Genomic DNA, 14491 nt, shown 5'->3' with positions numbered 1-14491 from the left:
AGGGTTCAGATCCCGGTGATGGGGACCAGGTCCAGGGTCAGGGTTCAGGGCAGGTTTGGGCATCTCCAAGGGTTGTGAAAGGAGTGTCCAGGTGTGAGGCTTCATCTCCGGTAATGGAGAAAGCTCACGGAAGGGTTGTCAAGTCAGAGGGGGAAACGTCTGACGGAGAAGACACAACTGCTGGCCCAAGTGGGTCAGGGGGGTTTCAGGTCACGGGTGCGTGGAAAAGTGTCGCACAGTGTGATTCTGGGGATGTTGAAGGGGTTCAACAGGTGCCTGGGAAAGATGCTGGGAAAGAGCACAAGGCAAAGGGAAAGGTGTTGAACTCAAAAAGGTGTGGTCAGAATGGGATGCAAGAGGGGGTGTTGGAGTTGGAACTTAACTGGTTAAGTTGTTCCCATGATGCCTCACCATTCTGACGTCAATTTTAGAAGCTTGGGAGGAGCTTCTGGGCAAAGTTTGTCAGTCCCACTATGTGAGCTGTGGGGAACAGACGCAGGGCTGTGATGGCTGCAACTAGCCCTGGAAAATCCTGAGAAATGTTGGAATAAATGCTGTATATAGACAAACCTGGACTCAGTGTGAGTTTGTCTGGAAGCCAAGCAACGTGACAGTTTACACCGCTGTGCAAAACTCTGCTTAGCCGTGACGGAGAGCTCGGAGCAGAGCATGCGGCAGAAGAAGCGTGCCGGGCAGCCATAAAACGCTAATCGAGGTTCGTAAATCAATTAGCGGGGGTCACGGCCAATAAATACGTCACACGAATGCAGGCTGCGCAGCTATCCCAGAAGCCAGAACAGCAAGAGGGATTGCTGCTTTCACTGCGCAGCGATCCCTCTTGCTGAATTCTGAGATTCAGAATATTTTTTTTCTTGTTTTCCTCCTCCAAAAACTAGGTGCATCTTGTGGTCTGGTGCGTCTTATAGAGCGAAAAATATGGTAGTTTGTTATAAGGGTGTTAAGAGGGAGGGCCGAAGGTTGAAGAAGGCTGCAGTAAAGCAACAGGGCCATGTATTCAAGTCTTGACAGCTGAAAATGGGGGTTGGGGGGCCCTAACTGCCTCTGCAGTGCTCCCCTGGCCTTCTGCCCAGATTGGATTCACATAATCATAGAGTTGGAAGAGACACTACTCCAACTTCAGACATGAAGGAATCTTTTGCCCAACATGGGGCTCGAACCCACAATCCTGAAATTAAGAGCCTCGTGCTCTACCAACTGAGCTATCTCTATTGCTTCTCCTTTGCCTGCTGGTTTCAAACTATGCAAGTGGGGGCCACTGTTCCTTTTCTGGCTGATGCAATCCAGCCCGACGATGACTCACTTGTTGAGCTTGGTGGGGAGCTGTTGCTATGTCAGCCTCTAAGAAAACAGGGTTACAAAACAGGAAGAGACCATGTATATTGCTGGACCAATTGGGAGAGCTTTCATACAGTGCAGGCTTCATACATGGAGACAATGCCTTTGTAGAAAAAGACTTGTGCACTGGTGTGTGTGCGCATGCAAAAGGGAGATCAGGTGGAGAGCTGGGTAATTTGAAGCAGACCTGCAAGGGTTTCTCACCCCCAACAATAAAACAATAGCAAGTAAACTTGCACCAAGTTGAATAAAATATGGGGCCCCCACCCACTGCTGAAATGTTGCCAGGAGAACTTGTACACTGGGGGGGCTCACTGGGGCATAATGGTAGGCCCAGCCTGAACACTTCCCCCTCCTATCCCCACCCAGATGCCAACAGGTGGTGGGGGGCTTGTGGGGCACTGGGTCCAGGACAAGGCTGCTGGAGGGGAGGGGAGGGGAGGGGAGGGGAAGAGAGAGGGTGCCCTGGGAGAGATGAAAGATTGGGCAGCTTATCTGTGCTCTCACACAGCAGAAAAGGAGGCTGGGGTGGCTCAGCATGGTCCATTTGGGGAGGCCCGAAGAGGTCTAAGCCCCTTAGAGCTGGCGCCTATGGTTGCAGGTCTTTGTCCAGCTCTGCTAACTAACTTGAGAATTTTGTTTTAGAATTCCCGATCCACAGTGACTTATATGTAGGTCTTCACATACAGATGCATGCTATCCTAGTGGCTGCATTCACATGTAACATTTAGCACAAGGTTTGTTTTTGAGCTAGCGGCTGCTGTTTCGTTCTGGGTTTTACAACTTGGTTGAATTTTGGTTTCTGCCCACCACATCGTTATTATGCACCAAAGGCCTGCATATAAGGATTGTATAGATTGTTAGCCTGAAATTAACAAACACAATCAGGTTAGGTCACAAGGGATACATCCCTTTTGAAAGTCCTGAGCCTCCACACACCAAAGGTTCCAGGTTCAAACCCAACCACTCCCACCCCAAAGGTCTGCCTCCATCTAAGGCCGCTTCCTACATTCCAACTCAAATGTGGCATCCAAGTCCCCACCCACCGCCATACTTACGCCATGATGCCCGAGAGATGGAACAGTTCTGCGGACAGGTACGCCATGTAGCTGTAAAGAAAGACGAAGAGGGGCTCGATGACACGGATATGGGAAGTGAAGCGGGAGGTGAAGGCTCCGATGATGCCATAGACAACCCCGACAAAGACGCCCCCCAGAGACACCACAAAGAAGCTGAGGAAACCCAGGATGATATTGGTAAAGGTGACTTTGTCGAACGTAGCAAACTCTTCAAAAAGGTGGTAGAGAACCTGGAACGACAAAAGTGGGAGGGAGGGAGGAATCAGCAATGTAAGCTCACGGGAGCACTGATCAGAGGTTGGCCACGGGTGTGCCAACATGAGAGAGACGAGAAATTAGTATCCCACAAGGCAAGTGGGGAGGTTTCGAGAAATGGATCAAAAGGGAGCATTAAAAATAGACAAGAGCTCATCCTGCTGGATACAAACCTCGTTCCTAATTGCTGCCTTAAGAGTTATCAAGGCTAATGCAGACAACTAAGCAGCCCTCCTCTAGTTGGAAAAGAGCTGCCATTTTGCTCTGCTTTCACCAGTGAGTTGGTTAATATGCAGTTAGTAGGAATCTGTGTTCCTTTCTCTCTCTCTGACCTCTATACCAGGAATGGGGAACCTTTGGCTCCCCAGATGATGAAGAATTCCCACAGGACCCAGCAAACACACTCAACAGCCAGGTGTAATGAGAGTTATGAGTTGAGAACATCTGGAGGGCCACAAATTCCTCACCAATGCCCTACACCTTCAGTGTCACCCCTAGGGCTTTTAAAAACAATTTTTTGCATGCAATGAGCCTGGTTTCCTAAACCATTGTTCAGGAACTGAGTGATGAATATTGGGCTCCCATGTCTCCCATGTGTTGGTTTCAGGGCTCTGATCCTTATCCTTTGTTATGTCCGTTTACTATTCAGGATCTTCAGCTAGACTCAGATCATGGGTAAACTGACATTAAACCACAGTTCCTTGTTTCAGATTTGACAGGGAACTGTGGCTTAATGAGAATAGGATTCGAGTGTCAAAACCAGTCTGCAACAGAAATTGAAAAGATGGGAAATGTGCAGGCTCATTCTTGGCTTAATGACCAACCCTTTGAAGGGAATGATGATACTTAATTTCTAAGAGGGGCTGTTTTGACTTGTAAATGATTCATTCAAAAAAACTGAATATTTCTTTCTAACTTAAGAGTCAGCAATAGCAATAATACTGATGGATGCTGATGAAAACAGTAAATATATCTAAACACATACTAGTCTGCGCCAGTCTAGTGTTCTCTCTCTAAAAACAATTGGCCAGGAGTAAGAGTGCTATCCTAACTTTTTGACATTTTGATTTTTAGATCCTGTTTTAATATTTAGCTATTTATTCCTTGCTGAAGCACATTCAGTACAGTCTCCATTGTCAAATGCTTTTTCGAAGTGGGAAGTGAAATCCAAAGCCTGGTCCATCAGTGTCAAAATACCAAAACTCCACTGTACAATTTTCTTGGAATTTCAACCTTGACCAGCACAGAGCCTTTTTCAAAGACTGCCTCTGTCCTTCTTCAGCCTCCCTTACTGTTACAGAGCTCTAGAAGAGTTACAAAAGACCATCATTAGAAAAACACCACCACTTTCCTTTGCTGAGACGTCTAAGATGAGCATGAGCTACAACATAGGTCTAAAAGACCTCATTCACACATTGTGGCAAACTATAAACCATGGTTTACTGTGTACAAGCAAACTGCTCCCATCTTGTTCCCCTCCATCCCCCCCAACATACAGTAGGAGGAAACTAAACCATGAGTCCTACTTTAGCATTACATCTGAACCAGGGGCCATGGTTCGATTTGTTCCCCAAAAGACACAATCTGTAGACAATCTTTGTTTTTGGCTCACTGATCAGGGGTTGTTGAGAGCAAAACAATCCAGGTTCCCTGGCTTGGATGCAGGGCAAAGCTAGGAACTGTGGTTTGTTTCTCCCCAGTGTCAGCAGGGAGGAACAAAAAAGCCAAGTTCATTGAGTTCACAATAGTAAACATACAGTAAACTATGGTTTACTGTGATGTGCGGATTGGCTTGTGTAAAACGGATGGGATATCTGTGGCACTTCAGAAATTTGTGGAGTGCAACCCCCAGCATCCCTAACCACTGGCCATGGCGGCTGGGGCTGATGGGAGTTGGAGTCAGTCCTACAACATCTGGAAGGCCGCAGGTTCCACATTCATGCTGTATAAACTTGGCTAAAACTCTCCTGCTGCTTTAACGTTGCTCCTCTTGCTCTCCATTTCCATTACATATGGTGTTTTTTTATAGCTTCTCCCTTCCCAAGATTCTACTGCTTATTCAGGGATGGCATTTAAAAAAAACAACAGTCTGGAGGGGAGGCTTATTAGAGCCAATTTATAGATTCAGCTCCCCTGGGCAAATGAGCTTTGCCCTACCAGGATGGAAGGGAAAATCCCACCCTTCTTAGGTCAGATTCAGAACCAAGTTCACCAGTGAACTCAACCAAAGGTGAGGGGGTGGAGGGGCGTGTGGGTCCCCAGAGAGCAAGTGCCAGTCAATGTATAAGGCAGCTTCCTATGTTCCTAGGAGAAGCAAACAAAAAGGGCAAGGCCTCGTAGCATGGCACTCCCTGCCTTGGCCCATTAAGGCAATGGCCCAAAGGTCGCTCAGTGTCCAATGTCTTGGAGAGATCTCTCCGGTTTGGAACATTGCATCCTCTTTCTCGCCATGCCCTGTGTTCTGGAAAGGCATGTGCAAAGGGGAAAACAAGATCACAAACTCTAGTGTTACAGACAATGGAGAAATAAACCTTCCTCTATCCACTTTCTCCATGCCATGCACAAATGCATGAACTTCTATCATTTCACTTCTTACTTGCCTTTTGTCCAAACTAAAAAGTCCCAAACACTGCAACCTTTCCCATTTAACATTTCGGCTGCCCTTTCCTGAACCTTTCCCAACTATATGACATCCTTTTTTTAAGGTGAGATGACCAGAACGGCGCACCGTATCCCATGAAGTGAGGCATTCAAAGAGCTGGTGTTGACCTTTAAGGCCCTTAGGATCGGGATTCCTGAAGGACCATCTGTCTCTATGGGTAGCAAGACCTTCAGCAGAGAACCATCTTAGGGATGCCTCACCATCTGAGGCAAAGTGAGAGGCTACCAGGGCAGCGCTCCAGAGAAAGGACACAGCTCACATGCACAAGGTTGGCTCTGTTTGCAAACCACAGTCTGTCAGCATTCAGTCTGCCTCAGGCCAAGTGGGGATTCAATGATCTAAGCCTTATGAATTACTGTGTGTACTACTAGTAGCAAAAAATTAAAAACCCCAGAGGACAATAATAGTGATCAGGACTGAGAACACTGCAAGCGGAGATCTGTTTACACTACTGGGCATATATTGACATCAGGCAGGCAGGCGCCTTCACTATACCCTTTTTGGCGCCGGCTAAAACATTTTTGTTTAGGCAAGCCTGTACAGAGATGTAGAATGCTGGCGTGTGTTTTAAACTGGGTTTTTAGCTTATTGTTGATGCCAATTATTTTTTGAAAGCTTTGGAAAAGTTGCTTTTAACTTTTTTAAAAAAAACCCCTGATAATCTTATGATTTGAATCTTTTCAGGGTGGCTTTGATTTAAATCAAATCGATTTAAATCAAGATTTAAATCACTAGTCAGAAAGACTCATTCTTGCTGGTATAATCTTAATATTTACAACCAGATGACAGTTTCATTTTTGGAATAATAATTTTTCAGAGTAGTTTTTACAGTTATATCAAAAAATACTGATTTGGTTATACTATTAGAAATACAAAGACAGGTAATTATGAAATTATTGTTTAGATTTGGATAACTTTTCTGCTGTACTTTATTGGAAGGAGAAAAATAATCATTTCCTTAATAACAATTTAAACAATTTATTTAACTAAAACAATAACATTACAGCATATGTATCCATGTTTGTTAACTGATGTGGTTAAACGATTTAAAAAAAACACACACATGAAAAACTTAAAACAAATCCTTATTTCCTGATGAATAGCATTTGGACTATAATGTAACTTAAATAGAAAACTTTTTAGAAATATTTTTTCCCCAAAAGCATTTTATTTTAAAAATCTAATTTAAATTTTTAAAAAATTTGATTTAAATAAAAAAATCTGATTTTAAAAATAATAATCCATTTTTTAAAATAAAAAAATCATTGATTTTTATCCACCCTGATTCTTTTTGCAAACTGTTTTGAGGTTTAATTGCAATCAAGCAGTCCATGAATCTTGTGAAACAGATAAATATATTAAGTAGCAGGGAACACATGAGAAATGAAGCAGTAGGATTGAACCCTCCTATTCCCTTTGGTGCAATGAGAGCAGCCCCACCCCACCCCCACTTGAACATTAGCCCCACCCTAGAATTGATTTGAGGTTGAATTTGGATTGAGTGTTTCTGGTTTGCATGCGTGTGATGTGCACAGCCTTAGAAACTAACAAATTACATTTTCCATTTAGAGATCTCAGAACTCTGTTGTTTCTTAGAATTCCTGAGCAATACCAGGTACTTTCTGCTAGTCTACGATATATTTTGGAAAGTGGTTTGTCTGATCACTGTTCACCTCTAAAGCAATGCTATTTTTCTAGGAAAAAGAGGTCCCGGAGCTCACCGTGAACTTCTCCCTTGTTCTCTTAGAATGGCAATGGTGCCCCACCTGAGAGGTGCCAGAGTTGAGCTCCGGCTGAAAAAAAAAGCCCTGCTCTTATGATATCATATCCAAACTTTTCATGAGAGTTCCAGAGATCAAGGAGGCCATTTTGAATCAAGATGGTGAGCTGAACAAAACTGCACTGGTTTTAATCACTGATTTAAAAACTGTACCGCTTTTCTGATTTCTTTGAATTCCTATGTAAAGCTTGGTACGAGACTGTGAGTTACAGTACGCCTAAGCACTGCACATTCAACTTGATTTATAACAATGCATAGCAACACACGACTTTCCTGCCTCTGCAGTCCCACTGGTCTCTACTAAATAAGCACTGGGGGTGAGGGGGGGAGCTGGCAGAAATGCCTTCCTCTCGGGCAAGGAGGACTCTGTGTCCCACCCATTAGGAAGGGGAGTAGAAGCACCCCCTGGGTAGCTTCGCAGCATTTTGGAACTGGAAACACTGCTGCCAAAACAGAACAGCCACAGGTTCAAACTGTCAAAGGGCAAAGGAGTTCACTAGCTGCAATAAATCACAACCACGCCAGAGAAACCCCTTCTGGAAAAGGTAAGGAGCACCACCCTCTTGAGTCACTACGAAGTAACAGTACACATCTTGGGCAGCAGAGGCCTCAACGCAGATGAGTCACCCATCCATGCCCTTTTGCCACATTGGTAGTCATAAATCAGCTTTCCAACGCCCTCCTTCCCCCTGCCCTTTCAAGTGCTTTCTGATGGGTGAGGTGAAAATCCTCATCTGCCTCAGCAACGGAAGGCATGGCAGGGCGATGCCCATTGACAATTCAAGCACGCACAAATCCCACCAGGTGTGCAAGCCTGAATGTTTGTAGCTGGAGAGAGACAAATAGACTTCAGTCCCAGCTTGGCTCTCCTCTGTCCCTGCCAGATCACACGTTTGGCAGGCGATAAGGCGAGATGTGGGGAGCTGCATGTCCCCCAAAGGCTCTCCCCCACCCCCGCAAAGAGCAGGGAGCATCAAATGTGCCACAGGAACCTAGGACATTGCCTTACAGCAAGTCAGACCATTGGGCCTTCAAGCTTAGTAGCATCTACGCAGACTGGCAATGGCACCCAAGGGCTTCAGCCAGAGAGCCTCTTCTGCTCTACCTGGAGATGCCAGGGATTGAGCCTGGGAACTTTTGCATGCAAGATAACTACCCTAGCACTGGAACACAGGCAGCTGCCTTATACAGAGCCAGACTGTTGCTCCAGCTAGTTTATTAATGTCTACACTGACTGGCAAGAGAGCCAGTGTGGTGGTTAAGAGCGATAGACTCGTAATCTGGTGAACCGGGTTCACGTCTCCGCTCCTCCACATGCAGCTGCTGGGTGACCTTGGGCCAGTCACACTTCTTGAGGTCTCTCAGCCCCACTCACCTCACAGAGTGTTTGTTGTGGGGGAGGAAGGGAAAGGAGAATGTTAGCCGCTTTGAGACTCCTTTGGGTAGTGATAAAGCGGGATATCAAATCCAAACTCTTCTTCTTCTTCTGGCAGCAGCTCTCCAAGGTTTCAGAGTTGGGGGGGGGGGGAATCTTGCCTGGAGAATCTAGGGATTGAACCTGGGACCTTCTCCCTGCAAGGCCGATGCTCCCCACTGAGCTACAGCCCTTCCCCTTCTCTACAGGCAGAAGGGTATCGGTATCTTGCAACCAGACCAACACAAGAGCTACAGCAAAGGCACAACTGCTTCTTCATTCTCAGCCATTTGCTGACAGCAATTCCTCACCGGCAAAGTGGAAATCATGCCCTGGATGATCATCCAGTTTACATCCAGGTCACTCTTAAGACACTTTGCCTTACAGTATACGGCAGAGGTAGAGCCCAGGGGTCGGAGGTAGCCCTCCAAGCCACACTATCTGGCCCTCAGGACTGTGTACCTTGACCAACATACCAAGGATGGTATGCAAAGTACTCGTTCCTTTTGCACAAGTACCGTATTTTTTGCTCTATAAGACTTACTTTTTCCCTCCTAAAAAGTAAGGGGAAATGTGTGTGCATCTTATGGAGCGAATGCAGGCTGCGCAGCTATCCCAGAAGCCAGAACAGCAAGAGGGATTGCTGCTTTCACCTCTTGCTATTCTGGCTTCTGAGATTCAGAATATTTTTTTTCTTGTTTTCCTCCTCCCAAAACTGGGTGCGTCTTGTGGTCTGGTGCGTCTTATAGAGCGAAAAATACGGTATTTATGCTTGTGCAATGGAATATCCTACACACACATCCCCAAATCTGTTCCGGAGGGTTGGGAGAACCCCTAGAACTGATTTAGGGGGTGCACAAGGGGAGAAAAGAAGGGAAAGATCCACTGCAGAAGTCCTTGAGCCGAAGGAACAAGTCATGTAGTACTACTCTGGATACAACCCTACATTCCCATTCTTGTGCCAACCCGTTTGTGTGGCGCTTGATGGATAGTGCCCTAGGGATCAGATCTGCTTCCTATCCTTCCACCTTAAACAGAGCCCCAAATCCAAAACCTGAGGCAGCTGGCACATGTTCCAACTTACGGTCCATTTCACTTACCACAGTGACCGCATCATTCAACAAAGACTCGCCGAACACCAAAATGTGCAGCAGCTCGTTGATGTGGATCTCCTCAAACACAGCCAGCACGGCAACAGGGTCCACTGCCGAGATGATGCTGCCAAAAAGCAGGCAGGCCAGGAGTTCAGTGTCCTGCAAACCGGTGCCGTTGATCTGGCACACGGCGTACATCAGCGAGCCCACAAAGAAGGCGTTCCACAACGTCCCCAGCACGGCAAAGATCAAGATCGTGCCCAGGTTCTCTGTGAACTGGCGTAAGGGGAGGAAGTAGCCGGCATCCAAGATGATGGGCGGGAGCAGGAAGAGGAAAAAGACGTCCGACTCTAGGATTGGAGGGGTCTCTCCCACAGCTTTGATGAGTCCCCCGACCAGCAGTCCTACAACAATCAGTAAGCAGCTCTCTGGAACTATACTGGAAATGGTTGGAATCACGTGGAACCCTGGAAGGGGAGAGAGAAGCAAGACGGTAAAGGCCAGTTCCTCTTCAGCTGCATTGTGTTGCCCCCCAGAACTTCTTCCACCCACACAAAAAGCTTTTGTCCATCTGGTGCCCTCTATATATTTTGGACTACGACTCCCTTCAGCCACGAGTACAGCCGTCCTGATGGGAGTTGTAGCCCAAAACACCTGGAGGGCATCAGGTTGGCAAAGGCCGAACGGAGAGAATGGCACAGAGTCGTGGGAGGGCAGAAGGACCCCAACTGAAAGACAAAATTTCAAGTAAACCTGAATTTGCTGTGGGAGAAGTTGAATTCTATTACCCATATACAGTATATTACACAAAGAGGATATATTTGCATAAATCCTTCTTTCAGCCTTAGGCTGTAATCCTATATGTGCCCAGGAGTAAGCCGCATTAAAATGAGTGGGAATTACTACTGAGTAGACAGGTATAGGATTTCACTGCGGGAATAAATTAATATGTAATTTCTCTCTCTCTCTCTCGCTCTCTCTCTCTCTCACACACACACATACTTCTTACACATATATCAGCTTCCCAGAGTCCAAAAACCAAGACAGGAGTTTATTTGAGCAAAAGAGTCACTTAACTCAGTCACAGAATGATCCCCTGCCCTTTAATGCTAACGCTCCATGCCACAATTAATTTGCTGGCCTTTATTTTAGCATTTCAGTTGAGTTTTTAGCTGTTTCTTTTAACTGTGGTGTTGTTTTAATCATTCTATATTGTAACAATGCTGTGCAACCCATTTTTATGTTTTGTAAACTTAAATTTAGCACACTTAAAAATAATTACAATACAGACATCAAATTGAAACATTAATATTCATGTATTTATTTCCTCACAGACAGATAGGAACCAAGCAGGTGAGCACCGGATAACATACAGTGCAATAAAACACTGGAAAACATACACAGCATCTCTTCAAGTAATTAAGTTATACAACAAGTGTTGTAAACAAAATCTGCCCTTTTTCCCTTATGGGGTATCCAAGAGCCTGTATAAAGTCCTTACGTGGGTTCCCTATTGGTAGGAGAAAATAACAGAGGCCAACCAGAGAATATTGAGAAGCAAAGCAGCTAGTAAGCCTGATCTTTATTAAAGCTGTTGCAACAGGGTGCTCCCCTCACACGCAGGAGGATGGGGAGGACCCAGAACAAAGGTGTGCCTGCCCTTATATAGACATTTTAAATTCCCTGCCCTGGAGCTCAAGACCACCCCTCAATACATCATACCTACATCACAGAAGGGGTATAGCCCAAGACCATTCCCCACAAACATCATACCTACATCACAGAAAAGGTGGTCTACAACAGAAATTTGAATGTTGTTTTTCCTGTCTGTCAGGTTATCTGATAATGCCTTATCTGATTGCCTTTCCTGGTAGTCTGCCCATTTCTTTGAGATGGTGATTTCCCAATAATTCCTGAGACAATGGGAAGGTTCTCCTTGCAGAGAAAACATTTGGTCAGTTTGGGAGTCAAAATGGTTTCAGGATGGTCTTCCTGTGCTGTCCCAGACATGTGGTCCACATATCTATGTAGGTGCTTGGTTGGTACATTTATGAACATTTATTATATATATAAGACTTGTAATTTTTTATTACACAAGCGACACAGTATTCTGTACCTTTACAGCAACTGGCTATAATACCTAATGCTCTCCAGAAGCCTGAGCAAAGAGGTATGTCTTTAATCAGTGCTGAAAAACCAGTAATGGTGGTGCTCAATGCACCTTAAAGCAGAAATAATGACTAACTGCCACTATGGAGAGGGCCCTATCCTGCACCAGTACCCCATCTACTATTGCCTCCACTGGGGAGGGGGCGAAAGCAAGAACGAAATGCCTTGAATCCTGAACAGGAAGTGCTCCGCGCTGCAACGATAGGTTGCAAATCGCCATTATAGCTAGAGACCTTCAAATCGTGCTGCCTTCCTCCCAGAGCTGTTATGGGTTTTGTTAATTCCTCTAAATGCAGCCCTGCTGTTTAGGGGTGGGAAGACAACTGGTAAGCACGGCATGTTCTGTCCTCCGACTCCCTGGCAAAGGGACCTACAGTATTTTCATGAGAGGCAGCCATTCTTGATCAACACCGCCGTTACTTTGTTCTTCCATGCTGAATTGCTGGGCAAGTCCAACCATCTGGCTCAGGGCGCAACCTGTTGAGCTGTAAAATACATCCCTCTGACACTAGGGGTGGGGAGCATGTAAGAGGGTATTACAGAGGCCAGCCTGAGATACTCCTTGCCTTCATTCTAATACCCACCCCCCATGAGCATGAAGGGCCAACAGCAGGTTTGTGGCCTGGAGGCATGAGATGTGTGCACAGGGAAGAGGGAAGGAGTAAAGTTCCTGTTCCGGAGGTGAGGACTCTGAACCTGAATGGCATGCAGGGGGAGCCTCAAAAGTGCTGCAACCCAATGAACCTGTGAGGCCAGTTGCTTTCACCCCCACCCCCAGTCTGAAGATGTGGCACCGCCATCCTCGTAACTCCACTGTAGAAGATCCTGGAAGCCCTAAGCCTCCCCAGGCTCCATTGCAGAAGATCGTGAGAGAAGGCTGGGCCTCTTTAAGTAGAGGAGCATCCTGCAGCAAAGATGCTGGTAACTATTAGGCTACATCTGGTGTTGCTGCTATAAAAGGGTTCGGTTTGAGAAACTTCAGAGCTTTGTATTCCCCAAAGCACAGGCTTGGAACCAGTCTGTGCCCTGCCTGGGCCACCTTGCCTTGCATCCAGCCTGAACCTGGTCGAGCCTTGGAGCACCACAAAGCAGGACAGCAGAACTGGCACTTGTTGGGGGGGCGCTGTGGCCCTGGATTTCCTGCATTAAGCAGAGCGTTGATCTGGATCAGGAGTGGGGAACCTATGGCCCTCTGGATGCTGCTGAACTCCAACTCCCATCAGGCCAAGCAAGCATGCTCAATGGCCAAGAAGGATGGGAGATGTAGTACAGCCACATCTGGAGGGCCAAAAGTTCCCCATTCCTGGTCTACATAGCCTCCAAAGTCCTTCCAACTCTGCAATTATCTGAGTTTGCTCTTTAGCTGTCTGGCTTTAGCACTTAAGATAATGCAGACATGTTGGCACCGAGAACAAAGACCCATCCTCTCCATTCCACTATCTGCCTTTCTTTTTAAATGGAAGTTGGGCTGATAGGGGATAGGTATTGTGTGAAGCGCTGCCTTAAGACCTGGGGGTGGATGATTTGTGGGGTGGACATTATCTTCCTCCTCAGGCTCCATATTGAATTTCTGGGGTGTGGGTGTGGAATTCCATTCACTCATGTATCACTAGAAAACCCAGAATGCAGATTGCTTGATTGGCATAACTTAAAACAGCTTCCAGAATTTGGACTGTCTGGGTGCGGAACTGCAATTGTTTTTAGCAAGGGAGCACAGCTTGCTGAGCCCAGCTGGTGAAAGGCACTCCTTTTGCACACTGCAGAGAAACACCAGGCAGCCTTCCTGGAATGGCAAGTGCCTAGCCCCAGCTCAGAACACACTGCTCAGAACCAACAGCCCTGCACCTGGCTCCTTCGTGATCACACCCTGGTTTCCCCCTCACACCGCCCCTGTCTCATATGCAACAGACCAGAATTTAGGAGTCATCCAAGGACAGAACGATGAGTCAGCAGTTTGCCGCCAGTGCCAGATGAAAAACGCACCAACGGTGGCATGAAGAGAGAATGGACCACAAAAATTTGGACACCAACGCCACTATTTCCCTCTTCCTCTCCTCGGCGCACGAAGTAAAGAGGCTTTCATGGTGCTGCCTGCAGAGTATCAGTTAAAATCCACAAACCGAATGCCAAGCAGACACCGTGCCCCCTGGTGCTGCCTGGCATTCAAGCCAGTCTGAAAGCAGGCATCATTAGTGATGGCAGAGACAACAAAGCTGTACAGAGATTTTTGATGGCTGCTCTGTTCTAAAGCAAAGGTATCCCTCTAGATGCCATTATCCCCTAGCTCCCATCAGTCCTCCCTTTTAGAAAGCAGCCTGTTTAATGGTGTGCATACAAACATTGGAGGGATGTGCGTGCAAATCTTTAGATAAAATAATTTTTTTTAAAAATCACCTATCACTAGTAAAATGTTAGTGTTGAATGAGAGATTTCTAAAATAGAGAAGCAGAACCGAATAGCATCTCTCAGACTTGAGCTACTGAGTTTATTTGAAGAGCCAGATAAAGACCTGAAGAACTGAGAATCGATCTCCCGTCTTCTTCTAGCAGCTCAAACTACGACTGGGAAATCTTGGAAGGACTTCAAATTCTTGCATCTTGATTATTGGTACTAGTGGGTTTGGAGAGTACCTCTATTTGAGAAGCTTATGTACAAGATGATCAGGAGGTCAAAGAAAATGCA

At 46.2% G+C, this 14491-nt stretch overlaps 1 protein-coding gene across 1 annotated transcript in view; it reads right to left on the bottom strand.

Moving 5' to 3' along the window:
• Nucleotides 1-14491, bottom strand: part of SLC9A1 (solute carrier family 9 member A1) — a 72575-nt gene that overhangs the window by 18338 nt on the left and 39746 nt on the right. Inside the window, exons 2-3 of the mRNA XM_081202747.1 lie at nucleotides 9647-10107; nucleotides 2415-2665 (exon numbers count right to left, since the gene is read on the bottom strand). Coding sequence (XP_081058873.1) covers nucleotides 2415-2665; nucleotides 9647-10107 — 712 coding nt within the window. The remainder of the gene's footprint in view (nucleotides 1-2414; nucleotides 2666-9646; nucleotides 10108-14491) is intronic.

Source organism: Podarcis bocagei (genome assembly GCF_964188305.1).
Source record: "Podarcis bocagei genome assembly, chromosome: 7".
NCBI classification, from domain to species: domain Eukaryota; kingdom Metazoa; phylum Chordata; class Lepidosauria; order Squamata; family Lacertidae; genus Podarcis; species Podarcis bocagei.
This window is presented reverse-complemented; position numbering and strand designations above follow the sequence as displayed.